The sequence below is a fragment of the Sprattus sprattus genome (genome assembly GCF_963457725.1).
Source record: "Sprattus sprattus genome assembly, chromosome: 9".
Taxonomy (NCBI): domain Eukaryota; kingdom Metazoa; phylum Chordata; class Actinopteri; order Clupeiformes; family Clupeidae; genus Sprattus; species Sprattus sprattus.
The window spans coordinates 18,421,803-18,444,680 of NC_137928.1; the positions used below are offsets into that span (position 1 = coordinate 18,421,803).

The window sequence follows — 22,878 nt, forward strand, 5'->3', positions numbered from 1 at the left end:
ACACACACACACACACACACACACACACCCCAAACGCAGACAAACGGACTCCTGCTCTCCCCATCTGGCCGTTTGCGCTGACATACATTTTCGCTGGGTGAAGAGGACAGACATCCCCTGGTGAAGACCCAGATTTCCAGGGATTTCACTCCGATCAATGGATGCTAAATACAGGAGAGAATGCTTGCAGATGGTCGGTGTAATCAGCAGCACAGATGGCCTGGGCTCCAGAAGTGGCCATTAGAAAAACAAACTTTTTTTTGTGGGGGGGGGGGGGGGGGTAGAGAAAATGTTGTTTAAGTCAGCTGACTTCCTCAGAGTGATAGGCCATAAATCACCTTACCAAGCATAAGAAAGCAGTGCCATTTTTTATTTCGAGGCAACTAAAAGGACTTTGAGGCTACACCATGGAAAATATACAGATTTTCCAACCTGAATTAAAATTCAGCTTGTTGACAAAGGATTGCAGACATACTGTCAAACCTTTATGCTGACTCAATCAATCTTTAGTTGTTGTTTTGTTTAGCCAGAGTAGCTCTGATTTGGGATGTCTTTTTTTTGATGCGCAAAAGTCTTTGTACCATAAAACTTCCTTCATTGTCTTTTCCTCAGTTATCTTCACCTCAATGGGGTATGTCTTGTCAACACAACTGACAGCTAAAATAATAGCCCAATGCAGCATTCATTTGATCACATACAGCGTTACCAACCTTTGCCTATACCAGAGATTTCCAAACTTGTATAGCAAGCCCCCTCAGACAATGAAAAAAGATACAGTTAGTGGTTTAACTTTCTCATTCTATTTTTTTTACGCCCAACCCGTGTCCCCCATGCTGTAACTCTGTGCCTCCGCCAACAAGACTCACATTTTGGGATCCAGTGACCTATACCAACTCATAATGCTTTCACATCAGACGTTACCCTTTTCAGCAGTTTATTATCAAGTTATCTACCAAACAAATAGCACGTCATATAGCATGTCTTTCCATCGATGATGTACCCAGTAATTGGATGAGCCTCTCCAAGCTTTTTCAACAGCGCCCACTATTCAAATATTTACACATTTATGGATAATGAATTTGTATCTGACATTAAGAGGACCTTTAGACTCCCTCGCTCCCTCCACATATTGAGTAGTTCATTGCAGTGCGTGTTTATTCCAGTGCCTGAAGAGTGCTCACCTTGGAGTACATGGCCCCGTTGAGGACCTCTCCATTGCGTATCCAGATGATGGAGGCGGCAGGTTTGGCATTGTCAGCATGGCAGGTCAGATTGAGAGGGTCTCCGGCTCGCAGGCTCACCACCGGTCCTCCATTGATAACCGGGTCCTCAGGAGGCACTACAAATCAATATATACACAGGAGAGAGTGAACATCCATGGTTGGCAGCTGAAACAATTACAGTAATGCATTAAAATACACTTAAGTTTTTCCTCCTTTACATTTGGTTGAGGTATGACCAAAGAGGAATATAGCATGCCAAAATGTACTGAAGCTGACTGTACATTGCCATTCAAGTGTAATAACACAGTAGGATGCATATACTAAAACACGTACTTCACAGGGACAGATAACACCACTATTGTTTGTATGAACAGAAATCAAAGCACATTGCTGGGCTGTAACTGATAGCTATACAAAATAAGAAATGCTCTTTAGAAAGGAGTCTTTGTGAGAAGCAGTGTCAAAGGACCATCATGTGCAATAATATATGTGTGTGTGTGTCTGTGTGTGTTTGTGTACATGCGTGTGTCAGTGCTTGTGTGTGTGATTTTTGTGGGTGTGCATGTGCCTATGAGTGATTATGTGTGTGAACTGTATGTGTGAGTGTGTATGTGTGAGACAGTGTGTGTATGTGTGTGTGGTGTGTGTGTGTGTATGTGTGAGACAGTGTGTGTGTGTGTGTGTGTGTGTGTGTGTGTGTGTGTGTTTGTGTATGTGTGTGTATGTGTGTGTGTGTGTGTGTGTGTGTGTGTGTGTGTGTGTGTGTGTGTGTGTGTGTGTGTGTGTGTGTGTGTGTGTGCCTGAGGAACACAGACTGTGAGCAGGAGAGTGACAGGGCGGAAAGGCAATCTTCTCAGCAGACAGAGACAGAGACAGAGCGAGCAGCTAAGAGCAGTGGAACATCAGGCCAAGAATGGGCCTGATTACCCCCTATTCACACCAGCACTGATCATCCTGGGTTTGATTCAAATGCCAGTGAATTATTGATTGGCTCCTATGCTCATCAGAGGGGCATATCTGGGGCGGATGAAAAATCAAAGACAGAAAACAGCTGGCATGCATTCATTCGGATGTCGGTGAGACAGTGATAGTATAAGAGGGAAGGAAGTATATAGTGGAGGAGAGAGAGAGAGAGAGAGAGAGAGAGAGAGAGAGAGAGAGAGAGAGAGAGAGAGAGAGAGAAAAAGAGAGAGAGAAATGGGGGAAAGATGGAGGCAAGTAATGTTGTACCATGAATAGAAATAATGAACTCATGTTACATGATGATTTTCTTTAAATCCAGAATAACAATAAAAAAGAGCAAATGTTTTTTTTTACGACCTCCATCGTCAGGCTGGTAGACTACTTTAAGATTCCTTATATTAAGAAAATAGCAAGAGTGGTCTACAGATTAGGGGAAGCAAACTAAAGACAAGTGTCAGTTTAGAATGAAATAATTTCAAACAGAAAGTTTTACCACAGCTATAAAAATGACATTTGGTGGATTTTCTGACAATCTCCAGGCAGTGTGAGAGCATTTGTTTAAGTGGGTGGCCAGGAGACTCTCCTCCTGGTAAAAATAGCTTGCAGTCCATGTTTGACTGGTCGTATCATCCATCATCCCTGTGATGAGAGATATGTCACCAATCTGACACTAGGCTCGAAACGTGTTTCAGAATAGATTGGAGCCCCAGGTTTGACTGTCAAAACCATATAGACTTGTGAATAGCATTCAATCCAATTTATGTTTGTGTTCTTGAATTGATAAAAATAGTATTCCTTTCAGTCATGTTTTGACAGGGAAGTAAATAATAAACTCTTTCCCTCTGAAGTTGAGGATTTTATCAGCATTGTCAAATCACTAAACAGAACAAACAAACAAAATATTGTATTCTGACACATTTTTCTAGTATTAGCATTGACATTGCCACAGACTTGTGTCAATCTGTACGCATGATCATTTCTAATGTTCCATTTCCAATTAATCAAAAAAGGCACCGTTATGCTGATCCAGTGTTTGTATTGATCTTGCTGAAATGAAACTGTGTCAGCGCTGGCGGTAGTATATTGTCAACGTTTTTCATCTTCGTCTTCTTCTGATTTTTGACACCAATTTTTGGTTGCCACATCCACAGACTATAGTATTTTCACTCAGAATAATATATGGGCCATTCTACCGAATTGGTGCAAAGTCAGGTCGGAAATATTTTGAATTGTTTTATGTTTTACTCCCAAAACTTTTGTCCGTATGTATATTGTACCATATCTAAAGAACACATATCTAGTAAAAGAACAGTACATTTTTGTATTGTATTTTCAGAATGTGTTGGAATGTTTTTCCTCTTCCAAAAATTGTCACTACCGAAACATCACATTTACTTTAGTAAAAAAGTATTATTATTGACCTGTTCAGATTGTGTTTCCTTCCCTTCTCTGAAGAGTATTTTTACAAATATTTCTTGAAGGTTTTCACAATGAAATCCATAAAAATGAAATTTTTACCAAATGTTCAAGTTCAATTTATACAATTCATCAAAATCTAAATGCAATATTTCTTTGTAAAATGCAAAATACTGATCATATTGATTCCGGAGTTGTTGATTGATGAAATTGAACATACATTAATCCAATCAGTATCATAACATTTTAGTTGATTACTCAATATACTTAATTTTTTACAAAACATCCTACGTTTCGGTAGTGCTGCACTGTTTCGGTAGTGACATCCATTGTTTCGGTAGTGACCGCACTGTTGGATGGATATTCATTTCTCTCCCAAAATCTTCCAAAAGGTGCTCTGGGCCGCCCTTTAGTCCACACAACACATTTATTTAAAAATGATGGGATTGAACTACTTACCATTTCATTTTGTCACTACCGAAATCATCAGGTCACTACCATATGTTTCGGTAGTGACTGTTTCGGTAGTGACAATTCTAGCTAACTTTAAGCATAAATAAAGAATTCTAGCAAGCACACGGCTTGCAAACAAATCTTTGAAGAGGTGTACACACATACAAACATAAGATTTTGCATAAAACTCCAAAAGGTTTACTTAATTGAAGAAAACATGCGTTTCAGTAGTGACAATTCTTAAGGTTACACGTCGATTTTCAGACTTTGGAACACATTTATATAAAAACTATGGGATTTAGCTACTTACCATTCAACCATGAGGGACAGGGATGCAGTGTCACTGCATGGTCAAAAATGCAGGGTCGTGGCTAAAACACAGGCTCAGCCAATGGACTAAAACTCTTGTGTTTCGGTAGTGACATGAAAACTAGGGACATGTTTTTTGAGTATAGTTAATTGATTTAAAAATTAAACCCACAATAAATCTTAATATTCCAAGTTCTGTTTCAACCCAATCATAAAGATCTTTGAAATTAAATCATTGAAAAAAATCTAAAAAAATTGAAAAGTGTTATTTACAGGCATTGAAATTTAGATGCCAGGGTTGGGGACAGCTACTTCCCAATAGAAAGTACCCTATAAATGATGATTTTGTATATATTTAGCTTATCACTATCTCATTTAATGCATTGGGTTTATATAGACCATAACATTTTCTTAGTAAATATCTATGCCTAAATACCTAATTGTTTTGTAAATAGTTTTTATTGTTGAGGGACTGCATATTACACGAATTCGGTAGAATGGCCCATATATAACAACCTTTTTCGTCAATTGTTGCCAGAAATATAATAATTCAAGATATCAAACTGTTCTTGGAATGGAAAACATTTTGTTAATTGACTTAATTTTTACTCATTCTCTCTGGTAATATTACACACCGCTATGCAATACACTTGGGAGGACAAAAGAAAAAGGAAAACAGAATACCAAAGTCTCTCTTTCCTAACCCTGCACTCTTTTGACAGATATGATAAAAGAGTGGGGCTTATACAGGGAAGGTTATACATCCTACTGCTCTCATCTGTATCTCCACACATCTGTTTTCCATTGGAGAAGCCATTTAAAAGATGGCAGCCGGCGCTGGTGACAGAGCATGACAGAGGGTTCTCGGCGCGGGAGTGACACAGTGGGCTGGCTGAATCTTTTTCGGGGGGCAGCTTTATGCCGACAAGTCCACCCATTTTTAATGTTGATTCTCCGCTTATGTTGTGGAGCACCCCCGGGTGTTGACACCGTGTCTGCATATAGCTCACAGATGTCTATCGAAGAAAAAACACAGAACATATTTCTGGCCATCCAAACCAGAGGCGGCTGCATGAGGCCCGTCCATACTTGCTGACAATGGAAACACGAGTGTCTTCTAAGCAGCAATTGTGAGAAAACGTCCCTCATTATGGTTCTCTCCTGGCACATAAATCCGAATCTGATAGTGCCTGCTTTTTAGTGAGGAAAAGAATGGGGCGAGATAGAGAGGATAAGAAAGCTATCTGTTCCATTTTAACCTTCGAAAGAAATCATGTTTGATTGGCTCCTTGCCTGCGTTCATTCAATTTTCAATTAATTAACTGTCCTGAATCTGGGCTGCCTTTTTCACATCTGGAATAGATTTGAATAGAACCCCCGTTGTCAGCCACCTGTCCGCCAGAATTAGGTGACAGCTGAGAGAATAGACGTGTGCATTAAAGGCAAACCAAATGGATTATAAATTAGATGAACATTGATGGCCACCACAATAGCCAGTGTTCACCTTCCATTGGTATTTTAGGCATAGGGTGAGATGGCACAGAGGGCGAGAAGTCATGCGGCTCTTTTATTAATTGAACGGGTTGAGGCTCTCACTGGGAAGACCAATTAGGTTGTTTGCTTAAGTGACCACCTTTTAACAGAATGGGGGATTGTTGCAGCCTAGCAAGCGATAGGGTCGCTGAGGAAGGACTTCTGGTTGCCATAGCTTTTGTGGGTGCACAAAAATGCCACCAGGTCCTTGAAAAACCATTTAAAGACATAATGCTCTACTTCCTGAGGTGCACCTGCGACCCAGCATATTGGACCAAGTATACACCCTGTGCTATGGTTTGAGAATTTGGAAGCGTGGAGGTCACTGTCCTCAACATCAAATCAAATGTAAGACACCATTTGGGCATTTTTAATTGTGCACCTTTGTTAAAGAAACATATTGTAGGTTCAAGGTGAAGCTAGATCGCAATTTTTTTTGAAAATAAACCAAATAAACAAAACAATCTTTCCAATTGTTCCATATGTTGGCTACGCATCACTTCAACATTTTGGCACTCTAGACAAAATATCAGCGCGTTTTTTTTGCAGACTGAGACACAGGGGGCTTGGTTCTCATCTGTCACTTTTGGGTGCTTCCATTCCCTTGATTGACTTGACTGCTAGAGAATCCGCTTCAAGCTAAAACCAAAAACAGAGGAGTCCGGTTGCTGAACAGCAAGCCAGTTGCTTTTGAAATGGCCCCCTGGCATCATTACACTGGCTGACAATCTGTATTTTTGGCCACAGCAGAAGAGAGTGATTCTGATGTCTCAGCCATTGTCTGGTCAAGAACCAACCCAGGGAACTTAAGGGCCAACGTCAGTAGAGACCTGCCAGCTCTGTGTGATCCCTGATGTACATCGCCAATAGTCAATAGTATTGATGCTTCACCTCAGTGTCAAGGAGTGGTGCCGTTTATTAAAACCAGGGCCAGTTATTCTGCCACCCCCCAACCGCCAAAATCCAAACCCCACTTCGGCACGGACTTCCTGTCAACTGTCATTGCAGCCACCACTTCATGCCGGCCAGGCTGACAGCGGCACAAAGGCCAGCCCTTTAACCATGCTAGCCATCATCATTACAGGCCTGTTTGCAAATTCGGCAGCCTCTAATGGCTCCAAATTAGCGCTTTAGTGCAGCCACTCGATAGATTTCTCATGAGCCGGTCAGCGTCACGGATTGATCGCTCCCCTTTAATTACCGACTGGCCGGGTGCAATCCTTCCCTTGCTGGCTCTCTCTCTCTTTCTCCCACTCTCTCAATCTTCCCTGTCCCACTCTCTCAATCTTTCCTCTCTCTCTCTCTCTCTCTCTCTCTCAATCATTCCTTTTTTAAGGGCATATTGCTAGCGACCACCTCCATGCACTATATACACACACCTACTTTTTTTCACCTCAGCTCTTCGATTGCATGCGGGCCAAAGTAATTTGCTTAGTGTTGGTAAAAGAGGCAAGGTGAAAGAGGGGAAACAGAGTGAGTGAGAGAGAGATGGATGGATGGATGGATAGGCGAGATGTGTGTGTGTGTGGGTGGGGGGCTAGTAGAGAATGAAGGTTTCATTTTACAAAATAGTTTTCAGTACGTGTCTGGGTTCATTGCGCCAGGGGAAGGGGTTGTATTGTGGGGAAATACAGGAGCTGTTATATGAGACTATAAAATCTCCTGCAGTTAACGACGAATCATGTTTGTTTCATAACTGAGCCTTGTCAAATCCTCCATTTCGTTCCCCGCAATCAGCTAAACACTAAGTGATTTATGGAAGAGAGAGAGAGGGGGAACAGAGAGATAGAAAGAGACATAGTGGGACGGAGAGAACGAGGGCATCAAGACTAAGGTGCCCGGGATGTCATTTACTTTTATTACATAATCAAAGGAATCTATAGGCCAAATGAAGGCGAATGGATTTGCAATCAACCCTGCCACAACATGAGCTATTTGACCTGCCATCCTCTCGTGCTAAAGCTTTCGCTCCCCACAGAGTCTCTCTCAACACCTCGGTACTGTGGGCGCCCGTGTGATTTTTAAGGGCCCAGTAAAGCTTGATGGTGCTGTAATTGCTGGAGAAGGGACCCCCAGGTCTATTTACAGTGGGATTTGCTGGCCAGACAGCCGCGGAGTTATTGACAGCCAAAGAGAGGCTGAGAAGCGGACGATGAATGGCGTGTAATCCCTCTGCACAGCTGCATGGGAGAGAGTGCCGGGGAATGGGGAAAGTAATTTGGAAGAGAGTGAATGAGAGGGGACTCTGGGATGTGGCTACGAGATGGGAGTGAGGTGCTATGTGTGTGTGTGTGAGTGAGTATGCCGGTGTGTGTGAGTGTGTGTGTGTCTGCGAGGGAGACACAGTGAATGTATGTGTGTGTATGTGTGTGTGTGTGTGTGTGTGTGTGTGAAAGAGAGAGAGAGGAAGAGAGAGTGAGTGTGTTGTGGATGGGAGTGGTGGGGTGGTGTCTGAAAATGAAGTGGGCACGGATCTTTGCCTTCCACTGACGTGTCTGGAACAACAATGTGCCTGTGGGTTCTACTGCACCACACTGCACCGCCCGTCGCCCCACCCGTGCAAATCTGGTGCTGCTGCCACTGCCACAGTGGGCCATGATGGATAGACCGCAAAAAAAGAGAGGGTGAAAAAAACGACATGCCAGAAATAGAGACGAGACCTACGTGGCTCACTGGCCCAAATCAAAGCCCCCTTCAGATGCTGTCAAGAACGCACCTGTTTGCAGGATGCAGCCACCATCTCTTTCCCTTTGCTTATGGTTCATTTCTCCCCCTGTTTTTTTCCCCCCACATCGCTACATGCATGAGTGATACCTAGCCAAATTGCCTCTCTCTCTTTTTTTCTCTCTCTCTTTCTCTCAATCTCTCTCTCTCTCTCACTTACTCTCTTTCGCTCAATCTCTCTCTCTCACTCACTCTCTCTCAATTTCTTTCTCTCACTCACTCTCTTTCTCAAATTTCTTACTCACACTCACTCTCTCTCTTTCTCTCAATCTTTCTCTTGTAGCGGACACTGGCGGTTGGAATGACAGTGTGGAGGCAAGAGCAGGAGATGAGACAGAACCAAATCAGCTGCGATGGGGAGAAAATGAGAGATTTACCTTTCTTATTAGTGCAAAAGTGGCAGAGATGAGCGCTGTGGAGAGAAGAGGAGTATCTGAGATGCGAGGGAAATGTCAGAGCTGATGGAGGAGAGGGTGGTGGCAGGTGAGGGGAGGGGGAGGTTGGGGGCAACTTCCTCACAGAGTGTTGAGATACACAGCAATTACTGCTATCCATCAGATGTCTGCTTTTGTTCATGCTGTTTTGTTCTCCGTCCTCGTAGCTTATTACATGCTTTTCTCTTTTCATTAGATCGTTTGTTGTACTTGCATCTAGAAACTATGGTAGGGAAATGGCTTTACAACATTTCTGATAAAAATAAGTGACTTTATTACACCTACAATGTTAAATAATGTCCCAAATACAAAATGAGGCTAGAATATTTGAACAGTCAATACTCAACTCTGTATTCATTCTTCATAACAGATGGTCTAGAATTCATGTTTAGTAGTTTAAGGCCAAAAGGCTTTGCTACATTTTGTAAAGGTTCTTTGTTAGATCTTGCATTTCAGTTTTGTAACATACAGAAATTGTACAGAGTGTTGCTCATGTGATAAAATACAGCTTTAAGGTTGTTAGAGGCTCCGCTGTCGAAAAAGGCATATTTCTTGAATAATTTATTCCACTGCAAGGATACTTGATCTTCCTCTCGCAATGTAATTCTAATTAATAATTTGCTTGACAACAAGCAAAAAAAAAAAACTGAGGGGGAAGGCAAAGGGGATCTGGCCCTTTTATTTTCCTTGGGAGTCAATCTGCAGCAGAGTAAATATTTCCTAATGGGTGATTTTCAGAACTTAAATTACGAGAGAATAATTGTGAATGTATTACAACTCGTGGCATTACTTTGCATCTCTTTAATGTTGTCTTTCATCTTCGAGTGCATCAAAATCCGCAATCACAGACGGGAGTGGAGGCACATTAACAAGCAAGACAGTGAAGAGGAGGGGAACCAAATGATGAAGAAAAAACCCACAGCAAGCCAGTTACTGGAAAATAAATGAGGAGAACGAGTAAAGGGTTCATAAAAGAAACAGCAAGTGCTGCATCTTGATGTTTTCAGCTAACTCCAGGTGTAGCTCAACCCAGCCACATGTAAATACATTTTACTGTGTGTTTGTGTTTGTGTAATGGGGGAGGTGGTGGGGTGTATTTTTGTGTTGTTAGGCACACTTTCCTAACGTGTGACCTTAAACAGTGCATGCTAATGGTGTAATGGACGTAGCTACAATAATAAACATGGACGGATGAAGACTGTGTATTTGTATGTGTGTGTGTGTGTGTGTGTGTGTGTGTGTGTGTGTGTGTGTGTGTGTGTGTGTGTGTGTGTGTGTGTGTGCCTGTGTGTGTGTGTTTGTGTGTGTGTTGGTGCAGGGGGAGTAAATGGTGGGGGGTTATTTTTGTGCTGTTGTGTTGCCCACTCTGGAGGCCTAAACAATGCATGCTAATCGGGTGACGGAGTGACGGCCCTGGAACAGAGAGAGCGGAGCTCCCTTGTTACCCTGGCTAGAGGGAGAGGGCTGCTACTCCCATCACCTCTGGCTGGTCTCCCCCGTCAGCGCTGCTGCGCCGGGGTGAGTGCACTGAGGTGGGCAGGCCTGGACCCACTACCTTCCTGGAAAATACAATAATTAGCCTCCTGGGTTTCCAGCCATCTATCGTGTAACCTCTCACTCAAACTTCATGGCTTATTCAACATTCCTTGGCCTCCTGAGGTCACCACTGGTCCCAGAACTGTGCCACCATACAGTTCAAGGTGCAGAGGTCAATGTGCAAAGGCCCCTGTGTGTGACACCTCTCTATATATGGATTGTTTTTTTTTTTCTTTTGTGGGTCACCTCAATGCAAGTTTAGTGTTCAGTCTGCTCTGGTGTTTTGCTTGACAGCATAACTCATGCTAATCCCTACTGGCCTCACCTCTGGTGTCAGTGAGGCAACACACTGTGGCAGCAAAACAACACTGAGCTGCAGTGTGTTAAAGCAGCATGTTTTACTCAGGCTTGACAACAAATTCTTCTTCTTTTTTTTGTGCTACTGTAATGTATTGTGTAATGTATTAATGTGTGCATGTATGTATGCATGTGTATATGTATGTATGCATGTATCTATCTATGTGTGGATGGAGTACCACCAGATCAGGACCCTGTCATGGCCAGCCCAATTTCGAGACCTGAATCCCATAAAAAACCTCTGAAATGTGATCAAGAGGAAGATGGATGGTCACAAGCCATGAAAAGAAGCCGAGCTGCTTGAATTATTGCGCCAGGAGTAGCATAAAGTCACCCAACGGCAATGTGAAAGACTGGTGGAGAGCATGCCAAGACACATGAAAGTTGTGATTTTAAATCAAGGTTATTCCACCAAATATTGATTTCTGAACTCTTCCTAAGTTAAAGCATTAGTATTGTGTAGTTTAAAAATTAATATGAGCTTGTTTTCTTTGCATTATTCGAGATCTGAAGACACTGCATCTTTTTTGCTATTTTGACCAATTGTCATTTTTCTGCAAATAAATTATCTAAATGACAATATTTTTATTTGAAATTTGGTAGGAATGTTGCCAGTAGGTTATAGAATAAAACAAAAATCTACATTTTACTTTAACACATACCAATAAATAGTAAAACCAGAGAAACTGATAATTTTGAAGTGGTCTCTTAATTTTTTCCGCGGCTGTATATATATAGATATACAGTAGTTAGATGTATATAAGCATGTGTGTGTGTGTGAGAAATAGTTGTCCCTGATTCTGGCAGCAGGGCAGACACTTTTAGAAAAAGGCTTGGGATTCTGAGCAGTGGTGTCAGGGCTGGGGGATTTCTGCGGCTGACAGGTGAGAGATACAGGAGTGCCTGCCGTGCTCCCAGCCCTGTCATGAAAGTTTCTCTGCATTCACCGTCATCGCGTGCTGGTGTTAAAGGACAGCTCCGAGTTTGCTGTGACACAGAGCTTGAATACATTTCGCTTTGTGCCATACTAAATATTCCTATATTTAGCCCCCCCCCCCCCCTCTTCTCTCCCTCTTTTTTTTCTCAGCTTCACTCTCTCCCTCTGTCTGCACTTTGTCACTGCAGATCTAGCCTGCAAACAGATAACGCAGACATACAAGGCTTTCCATTTACCCCCTCAAAACAGTGGCTGCGACTGGCAGGGGGGTCCTGCATGATGCAACCATAATGGAAATCTGTGTTCCACAGCAGTCTGCGTGTTAGCGGCGCGGAGCAGTAGACGTGCCGTAAGTGAGTCTGGATAAAAATACCACTCCCCTGACAGATGTTATGGTTTCAAGCTCACCGTGAGTAATTGAGCTAACTAACAATAGTTTAGGGAGCCCCAGAGCAATACTATTATCAGAGCCCAATTCATCAGGTCAAAGAACAAACCAGAGCACCCTCACAAACAAACTCTAATTCATTACTGGCTTCTCTCTGGTTTCTGTTAAAACCTCAGCTCCTGTGAGCTCGGAGGTGAATGACCTCCCAGATTGGAGGATCATGGGAGAGAAGCTTGGTCCTTCAGCTTCCCGTGAAGCACTTATAATTACCCATTCATATCCATTTGTGGACGGGTGCGGTGGAGTGCGAGAGACAGCAGGCCCGCAATTTGTCTTCTCTCCCTTCCCCCCTGTCTCTTCCTTTCGCCCTCACACACCCCTCCTCCTCTTCCTCCACCTCCTTCTTCCCGTTTCCCCCTCACACCCACCCCAAGTGCCTCCACCCGTACAGATCATTAGTTTCACTTTTCATTAGAGGAGATCAATAGGGTGGATCAGTCGCTCGTGGCGAGGATACTGAGCTACACAGACTCCTTTTTTTTTCTCCCCTCTTGCTTTTCTGCCCCCCCCCCCCTCCCCCAAGTTCTCTCCCCATCACTTCTTCCATCAGCTTACGCCTCCCTACTTCCTCGACCACCACTGAGAGGGGCGAGATAAGAGGTGGGTGGGTGTGTGTATGTGTGTGTGTTTGGGGGGGGGGGGGGGGGGTTGGGTGGCAGAGACAGAGATGCAGGGGGCTGGGGTTGGAGGGTGTTGGATGGTGCCGATAAAGTTCCCAGGTGGGAGATTACAGATATCTACAATGGCTGCCCAATAACGCAGAAACAGCAACGTTGAATAATAAGCCAATAAAGTTTAATTAGGATTCACTGACCTCGCTGGTTTAATAATGAAGAGGGGAGGTTTGCAGCAGGAAATTAAAACTGAGGACTTATGGGATCGCCGGAGTTGGTCAGTGATAAATGTACTTTCTCCCCATATACTGCGACTGGCTAATAATGACTTAAGAATGACCTAATGATTAATTTTAGCATTGCAATTTTTGCTTTTTTCCACCATTGTCTCTGGTATTAGTAATGTAATTTAGGAGACTGTGTCAGCTCCAGTGCTTTAGACTGCAAATGCTGTCATTATATAACTATGCAATAAAACTATGCTATACGGCAATGTTTAATAAGGCTATTATACATAATCATACATTATAATAGTGTATGAAACTGTTACACCTTCCATGCGCATAACAATATGGTCTGTATGGAGGGTGCAGATAGCTGAATGATCTGAATAATGGAGACTCTGACGGAGACTTACCCAAAACTGTGAGGCGGGCTGGACGAGATCTCATGGCTGCCTGGATGGCCTGGCATTCGAACACAGCATCGTCCATCAGCTCCACGCGTTGGATGCGGAGGTGGTGCTCGCCCGAGCTGTGGTCTCCCACCACTGTGTAGCGAGGGTAGCCTGCAACAAAACAGCATTTCCTCTGGCTAAAGCACTTTATGGACTTCTGGAAGGACAGACGTGACAGGCATGCAGCTGTTAGTGTGTAGGGAATAATAAGCCCCCAGCCCATTCAACTGTTAAGCAGAGTTCATGAGATATCTGTCAAAAGTATATAGATATCAGAGATATACTTGAAACTACATTTCCCACCTGACACCACATCCATAAAAAAGAATTTCTCTGCGCTGTTGAAAGGAATGGACCTCACAATGTGATGCAATTATTGATATGTTTGCAATCGAAATGATGTTATGGGTGTATAGACAGGTTGTATGTCTCATGGTAATTTGCAATCTTAGGAAGTTTGGGGGTTTACCCTCTGAAGAATGTAGGTTTGTTTTGAAAAAAGTCAAGGCAGTGCTAATATATATATGAATATAATATAATATAAATTGAAGTTAAAAAGAAATTGCAGAGATATACTGTCTATTGCATACTGGCTTACTAATAATATTACAGTAATTAGGTATATAAGCTTTGAAAGGCATTAGAACTGACAGTGTTGTGCATGTTAAATTGCCAGTTCCTATTCAAAATGCAAAGGTTTGTGCTTATAATAAGCTACAAAAATGTATTATTTCACAGTGGCTTGCCAGGTCTCAGGTAATTTAGTTGATAAGACATAGTAGCATAGTAGACATTGCAGTAGATGTAGTGTTTATCGCAATGTAGAGGTTTCTCGGGACATTCAGTAACATTCTGACTGGAGGATGACACAGCATTAAAAAACCAGAACAAGCCTATGCTCCAGCAAAGGCTTACGTGTGTGATTAATGTATTGCTACAGACTCATTGAGCTGTTTGTAGAAGACCTGTATTCACAGCAGAACAGTTAGCTTTGATAGTCTTTGAATAAAATCATGAGGAATTTGCATTGAGAGCGCGCACAAGAACTTACTTCCCCATTGTGAGAAGTCCAGAGCTGAGGACATTCTTGACTGTGATGCTTCATGGTTCATTTCACAACCTCTCAACACAAGTGATTTCAATGGCCCTCATAAGGCTATGCTCTCCCTAATTATCAAGGAGTGAGTTGAAATAACATTGGCTTTTTAGGGAATTTACTCAGTTCTCTCTTGGAGTCACAAAACACAGATGCTTGGCTATTATCTAGCCCAAAAGTCTTTTTTTTATGCCATTTTGTAACAGAGGCAGACTGAGTCTTCAAACGACAGCAGTCCATTTGTTGTAACCTCCGTTGTGTGGACAAGCACAGTCACACACCAGACTCAAACTCAAAACCTCAGGCATGGGAGGCGGACATACTAGCAAGGAGGCTGTTGTTTATGCAATTACATTTACACTTCAAACATGACCCCAATACTTAATATGTTGATTGCCTCTGCTTTTGGACATTTGCCATTAAGTGCCAGGTGGGATGATATTGATTTTGGTAGATCCGTCAAAGTGAGTCATGTCCACTCCAGAGAATTCCTTGTGACATAACTCTGACACATTGAATGGTAGCACCTCCTCTGGCTTTTCCACCAGCATGTCTTTGGCCGTAAGAAATCCTTCATATGTCTATTAGAAATATGTCAACTTCCAGAGGACAATTCTGGATGATTTTTTTACCCACTCTTACAATGGTTGGTCCAGGATTTTATAAAATGCCTTACTATTCTCAAAACAAAGCAATATGAAAACTAAGTGATTCCAACATTTCCACCATGTCACTGTGAGTGCTCTTTGCAGTGAGCTAGATATATACGCTGTTGCTATCCTAGTATTTCACAAGGATGCTTGAGAGAGGACTGCATATTGCAGTGAAAAAGAGCACAGGAAGACCAAATGGTCTATAATGGGTTTTAAGTCCTCTAGTTCAGCTATTGAAGCCACCGTGTTAAAAAACCCCAATTATTATCCGTTGCTCCACTGTATCCCATTCACTTTTAATAGGCCATGGAGTAGCTCTTGTTTCTATACTCAGGAAAAGAGTTACTGCTGATTACAGTACTTTTCATTTCAGCTTCCCACATACAGCTTTTAATCTCTCTACCAGAGACCGCTGGGGCATCACAGCAAATACATAATAAACAAAGGGAGAAATTTACAATCAGCACAGATGTATTGTGTTATTGAAAAGTCAGGAGAAAATATTGCCAGTGCACTTCTTTGTTGCATGGTGTGTACTGCTGCTACGTTCCAGCAAATAAGTTGCAAAGACCAGAAATTACTTCAACTGAAGTCTGGTCTCACTAAATAACTTTAATGAACATTGACCCAGCATTCGATAATGTGGTTTATTTCCAAGCCAAGAAATCAATGGGATTGTTGAACCATATACTGTATAAACATTCACCATCAGGCACAACATCTGAAAGACTTACTTTTCAATACTTCTGTGAAAATAAACAAAAACTATTTTAGAAATATCGAATCTATTATTCATTTAATGCGAATAATCTGTGTATTTTTACACAATATCACAGCAGTACATATTTTTTTTGCTGTGGCCTCTTGAAAATCAGTTGGGTCTCCAGAATGGACATGTATAGGATTTTCATACTGAAGGCCAATTATGAGAAAAACCTTAATGCACAAAGCCAATGTCAAACACTCCCACTTGTGTGTGGTTTAACGATATTCCCCTCATAATATCATGCTGTGCTAAGGCTCTGACTTTTCTAAGTGCCCTGTCAGGGTGCTGGAGTGACCTGGGGTCCCCTGATAGATCATGCTTCCTCAGCAGTCATGCATGGTAAACAGATGCATAACCCTGGAATGACCCCTCCCACATTATCTCTTGGGCCACAAATTAAGTGCACCTCTCAAAGATGGTGGCATTCCAACATTTATTTCAGTGTGTTTTTTGAGTCAATTGGGAGGGTTGAAGCAACACATTATTTTTTTTTATAATTTAATTTCCTCTGACTGGCTGGCAAAGAAAAATGGTTTTAGTGGCATAACGGTCAATGCAAATACATTTTTTAACGTTTCACAGCAAACCCCCTTTTTTAAGACAAATTACGCTCTGTGCATTCGTGACTTCTCGACATACAGAGAGGATTGCAGATGTAACAGTGACAAATGGTTTTAGAATATGCAGAAAGCTAAAACTGAACACACAATGGTCTGCGTGTCTTGGTTTAAGAGAAGAAATTAAATAATGCTCCCATTGATCTCAATGAAATCCACAGACAACCCATGTCACCAAAGGCAAACAATGTAAAATAGTCCCATTAAGAGTAATGAATCCATCAGGGGGAGAAATGGATTAGTCTCAGTGGTGGATCAATGCCAAGGGAAATGGCCATGAACAGAGACAGGGAACAGCGATTTACTGCACGGCTGTGCATCACTCCCCTCCCTGGGGAGACAGTATGTTGGTGGCAGGAGATATTTGCTTGGCATAGAGTATGGTTTGTGGAAACATTAATGTATGCTTCACTGAAACTCCATACATTCCTTTTGTGATTTTTGGGTTTGTGATTTCTGAAGACCTCCAATTTTTGCATCTTTGTCCTCGGAAGTTATTTTTTCCCCCATAAAGTTTCGTCTTGGCATCTCATTTATATGTGTTGACAGTTTACCCTCCCAAAAGCCCCATCCGGTAGGCCCCTCGCCGCGCTTTGCACTGATATGCAGACTCTCTCTTTTTCCATCTCTTTCTCGTCGGCGTGGCACACACAATGCATATTCATAGCATTCATTTGTGTGTTTGGCACAGTCTTGAGTCGTTCTTTAATTAGAACTCTACGCGCGAACAAAAGAGAATGGAGGGAGAACGCGAGGGACTGATAGGAATCAGAGGTCCTTTGTCTCGTGATTTATTAAAGTGAATAGTGGGAGATTTTGCTCAGTTTAATCACTGTACCCCTGAAGTGAAACAAGCCTGGGCTGAGGGTTCCATTGGCTGCGTGGCTGGGACTCTGAAAACCAGAGGAGTTTTCGCATTGAAATGTGCTGGGCGGTCTTTTATGTATACAGCTGCCACGTTCGCTTACTATAAATTTGTTGCCCTTCATGGCAAGCTTGTATTGATAGGCTTGTTGATGTAGGCAGTGCCAATGAAGAGAGCAGCTGTGTGTCATTTCACAGAAGTGTCATTCATGTTGACACAACAGCTCTCAGGCCTGGCCCTGATGTAGAGTTAACAGCATGCTTTTGTTCCGGAACCAACAGCTCACTCGCTTCGCTCAGTGTCTTAGCCCAAACGCTGAAGCGCTGGCCTTTTCAAAACTGAGGCAGGCTTGGGTCAGCTGTTTTGTTGATCCGTCCAGAGACTCAAGCTGCTTTGGCTCGGTCGGGACGGGAGCAGGTCAGGTCGTGGCTGCTAAACTGCTTGGCATTCACTCTGCTGCTCACCTTGTTATCTAAGGGCCCTCGTTGTTCTTCCCGCACCGTAAGAAAAAAATCCCTCTCTCATTCGCTTTCAATTCAGTCACTTTCAGCCTTTTCCACCCAGTTTTCTTTACAGTCGCACTGACCCTCCCAGGGGCCCGATAAGGCCAGGCTAGGGAATGGATTGGATTTACTGGGACACGCAGGCCCGTGGAGAATTAATTAAAGGGCAATATCGGTGACAAAACGGCTCACAAGAACTGGGCGCTGAAGGTCAGAGGCGAACAGACCCCCACGTTTCTCTAGCGGAATACATATTTAATCTGCGGGATAGAGAGAGAGAGAGAGAGAGAGAGAGAGAGAGAGAGAGAGAGAGAGAATGGCCTAGGTTTTTAAGGAGTACTGCTGGGTTGTGTGCTGTGCCTTGCATAGAGAACACTCTCAGCCACAATGGTGAGGCACAGCCAATGGTTGGGGGATTAAAGTAATTGTGGAAGCCTCATTCACTTATTTTAAGAGACACTGATGAATCTCCAAACCAGATCTTCAGAGGATTTCCTTAATCACATTGTAGGGCTTTGTGTCGAAAGTACCACTGATGCGCCCGACCTCAGACATGTCTTGTCTCAACAAGTTGTCAAGCATTCATTTTAGCTGGCTGCCAGGCGATATTGTTCGGAACAGCATGAATATGGATTAGATGTTTTTGAGGGGGGAAATTTGGGCGAAGGGCAGGGGAATGTAAGCCATCGAGATGACAATGCAATAAGTGTTACTTCAAATTAAACTATTAAGCTAATTACGCGAAGCACAATTTTAAATTAGCGCTAGCCTCTTAAGAACCCATTTCCAAACCACAAGAGCCTGAAATGCAACCCTCTTCTATGCTCATGTACATTTTGAGTGTTGTTTTCATTAGGTACTACATGGGCCCCGTTCACGGGCAACAATTTGCTCAGATCTCTCATGCCGTGGCAAAGTCAATCGTCATTATCCAAATCATCCTTTAAAAGCTATTTCAGGGCTAGATATGCTGGTTAAAGTGAAATGAGTAGTCCCAGGTGAAATGCTGAAATACCTTTCATTTGCCATTTAATTAAAACTGGAACCGTTACATTGTATTTTTGGGCAACTTTTGGCTTGTCAACAAGGTACAAAAACTGTAGAATGCAACCGAGCCCAGACTAGAATCTAAATATTTCAAATGTTTTCAAAATATGTCAACAGTCAGAGTCATTTAAAGCACTTGTGTTGAAAGCTAAATTATATAATAATGATATTTTGAAAAACTACTTAGCAGATTTTGAGATATGAATTCCCAAAGTATGATTTACGCATATTATACCTTTAATACCCACCTAGGTAGAGTATTTCAATAAGGTTTCATACCTGAGAGGTCTCTTCCTACACCCAGGGCCAAGCCATCCTTGATCCAGAGCACGACGCCATGGTACCCAGGGATGGAGCACGGCAGGGTGACTGGCTGGCCGGCCACCACCACCAGATCCTGGGGTTCCTGGGCGAACCTGGCTCCTACCCCTGAAAAGGACAAAAAAACAAGGTGATAAATTAGACCATCAGAAGCCCTCAGACAGCCTGGTAAGACAGAGAGATCTCAAACACCTCCACATCCTGCCCCAGAAGTCCCATTAGCGCCTCCTGTTTCTTCTGTGGCACCTTGTACATCTTGACACACATGTACCCAACACCCTAATTCTCCTCTTCTGGCAGGGGGGCGGCTGCGGTGTGGAGCCGTGTTTTTGCCATTGCCGAGTGAGACACGGAGACTGAGATGAGGTGACACCTCTCTGGCCTGCCTGACAACACCATGTCTCTGCCACATGTGGTACATTAAAATCATTTATAGGCTCTGCACTGGAGCCGCTGCATCTACCAATAATCCACTGAGGCGTAAGGAGGTATGAGTGCAGATAAGAGTAAAGGGTGGAAGTAGCAGAAGCAGTAGTAGTGTGTGTGTGTGTGTGTGTGGGGGGGGGGGGGGGGGGGTGCATGCGTGTGTGTAAGTGTTTCTGTGTGTGTGTGTGGTGAAGGGGGGTGGGTTGGTATGAGCAGCCACAGGAGCTCAGTGGGAGGCATCTTTTGCGCAAGGTGTCTCTGACATGACGAACCGAGCTGCCCTGCGCCAGAGCCTTCTCCTCCATGTCAAACATAAACAGGTCCCCTTCTCCAGACAAAAAGGGCCTAACGGGATAATTGGGCCGGATTGTGAAAGGAAACACAGAAGAGGGGATGAAGAAGAGAAGGGATGAGAAAAGAAGAGAAGAGAAGAGAAGGGAAGAGAGCACTGAAACCTTTCAGGGACTAGTCTGACATAGGATTCGTGACAATGGCCTTTTGTGGGATCCCAGCTTCCATGACAATCCGGAAAAAATAAATTGTGTGTGTGTGTGTTTTGGGGGTAATGTAGTCATCTCCAAAAGAACTATATGTTTAACCAGAGAACAAGCTCTAATAAAATAAAAATGCATCTCGGGAGACAAAATGTGTAGCCACAAGAACTGAGGAAAAACAAGTGACACACATATTTCTCTCTGTGTATTGAACTGGACTACGCTTTGATATGCCATTTTTTTTTGTTCTTAGAATTTCATCTGTCGCTGTCAGCCTCCTCAACAACACAAAGGTTTACACGGCAGATGAAAAAGATGAAAGATTTATATCTTTAGACATGCTCTGAATCCAAACTGCAAATGTACAATTATTACAACTAACACAGTGCAATATGCACTCAATTGATGTGTCATCTCTCTTTATATGACTATGTGTGCAGTTGAAGGCAGAAATAGGACTGCAGATAATCGAGTGCAAATGACAGCCATGCTGAATGATGGCTTTCCTGTGACGTTTGCCTTGGCATTCAGTCTTTGTTTTCTGCAACACATCTAACTCCTACCATGTTTTTCCTTCTCTCCTCACTTGCTGTTGCTTTTGTGACTTCACAAAAGCGATGATTTAGGTTAAATTATAAACTTTACAAACATAACGCGAGAAAGTTACATGTGGGAAACACTAGCAGATGACAGGGGCAATCAAGCTCTTGGTTTAATTCATTGCAAATGCAGTGGTACATTAGTAAACAAATCAGTCACAGTGGTTTTTTTCGCCCTGTTTTCTGTAAAAAGGAAGTGATGTATGGCTTGTTAAGCGGTAAACATGAGTAGAGCGATTGATTTATATAAACTTTTCTTGGCAGAACTCCACATCTGCTGCCGTTGCACCGTTATTAAATCAACATCCGAAATAAATGTGCCACAAGTCCGCGGGCATATTTTCAGCCCTTCATCTTCAGAGGCCGCCAGGCTGTCCTACAGCAAATTTGCTTGTGTGTGTGACTGTGTATGTGGGTGTCCTTACAGTTGGGAAGAAACCTCAGTGTATCAGCTACACAGCTTTGTTCAGCAGGCTTTTGATTGAGGAGTTTATCTTGGCTATGCTCATACTACCAGCAAGCTCTACCTCTCTTGCTATCTTTCTTTCTTCCCCTCTTTCCATCTCTCTCTCATACACACACACACACACACACACGCACAAGCAGAGACAGTGTGCCGACGCTTCTCCTGGCATGTGTCAGAACAGCACAAGTGCACGGAGCGGGCTGGGAGAATTCTCCATTTCATCCGTCTCCTGCTCCTTCTCAGGCAGACAGAACTGGTATTATCACCCACTCCAACCTGGCCTGTAATTGATTTCATGTCGGAGACTTCTCTGTGTTGGCAGCATTAATACCCCCCTTTGCTTTCTTCCCCTTCAAACCTGCAGCTTAAATCCCTATTCCCTACCTCGTCAGACTCTCCTGCCATGGTAACAAATTAGACAGATTATGATGATTCTTTTTTTCTGAGGTTGCCACTGCTTCTCCCTCCTCAAGTGTCTGATCTTCAACTCGATGGTAATTATGACTATGCTGCATCGGGTAGTTCTTTTCATTATAGCTAGCTGCAAATTGGAATGAAACAAAAAGTGAACGCGAACCTTAGCATATGCATACTAAATAAAGACAATACTGTTTGTGTTGGCTCGTGCTTATCAGAGAATGGAAAATAACAAACGTACACTTACTCATGTGGTTATTCTTTTCTAAACATGGCCATTTTCAAGTGTAACAAGAGAACTTTCACATTCCAAGAGTAGGACTGATGGCTTGAATGTAAAGTAGTTATTCTCGGCCACTTTTCACATTTCCGGTACAGCAAGTTGCTATCAACATAGCTCCACATTGGCCAGTGGATGCTCCATATGCCCTCTGAGCTAGCAGAGACCAAAGGGGCCAGAGGGGATTGGCAGCTATGGCTGAGTGGACCCAAGGCCCCGTTTCAGCTAGACAAACAGATTGCCAGCACCACCTGGCATGGCCACTTGACCAACTAAACGAGGGCCAGGTTTATTCTCATGAAAGACTTATAGCGGCAGGTCACATATGTAGGTCAGTTGAGGGGAGAGGGAGAGAAAAAGAGAATGAGAGGCAATGAGAAGGAGAATGAGCGAGAGAGAGAGAGAGAGAGAGAGAGAGAGAGAGAGAGAGAAGACGGAAGGGAGCAAGAGAGAGAGAGAGGAGGGCTGAGGGGGCTTGGGTCCCTATGCAGTGTAGGATGAACTTGCTGTGCCTTTCGAGTGCCACGCCATTTTGGTCGCATCTGCCGGCGTTCCGCTCGGCTGCTCGGCAGGCTGGCCTTGGCGGAGACCCCTGCTTTACCTCCTCCTCTTCCTCCCTGGGCCAGCTGCAAGAGCAGCCAAGCGTGGCGCTCAGTGGAGTGAAGACAACAGAATCCTCCACCACCCTTCATACAACAGTGTATG

At 43.2% G+C, this 22,878-nt stretch overlaps 1 protein-coding gene across 2 annotated transcripts in view; it reads right to left on the reverse strand.

The window, feature by feature from the left end:
- kirrel3b (kirre like nephrin family adhesion molecule 3b) overlaps nucleotides 1-22,878 on the reverse strand; it is a gene marked incomplete at both ends in the record, with an annotated part of 162,610 nt that overhangs the window by 38,281 nt on the left and 101,451 nt on the right. For both annotated transcript variants that reach the window (XM_080844742.1, XM_080844741.1), the window contains 3 exons: nucleotides 1,182-1,339; nucleotides 13,585-13,734; nucleotides 19,450-19,599. In XM_080844742.1, coding sequence (XP_080700868.1) covers nucleotides 1,182-1,339; nucleotides 13,585-13,734; nucleotides 19,450-19,599 — 458 coding nt within the window. The remainder of the gene's footprint in view (nucleotides 1-1,181; nucleotides 1,340-13,584; nucleotides 13,735-19,449; nucleotides 19,600-22,878) is intronic.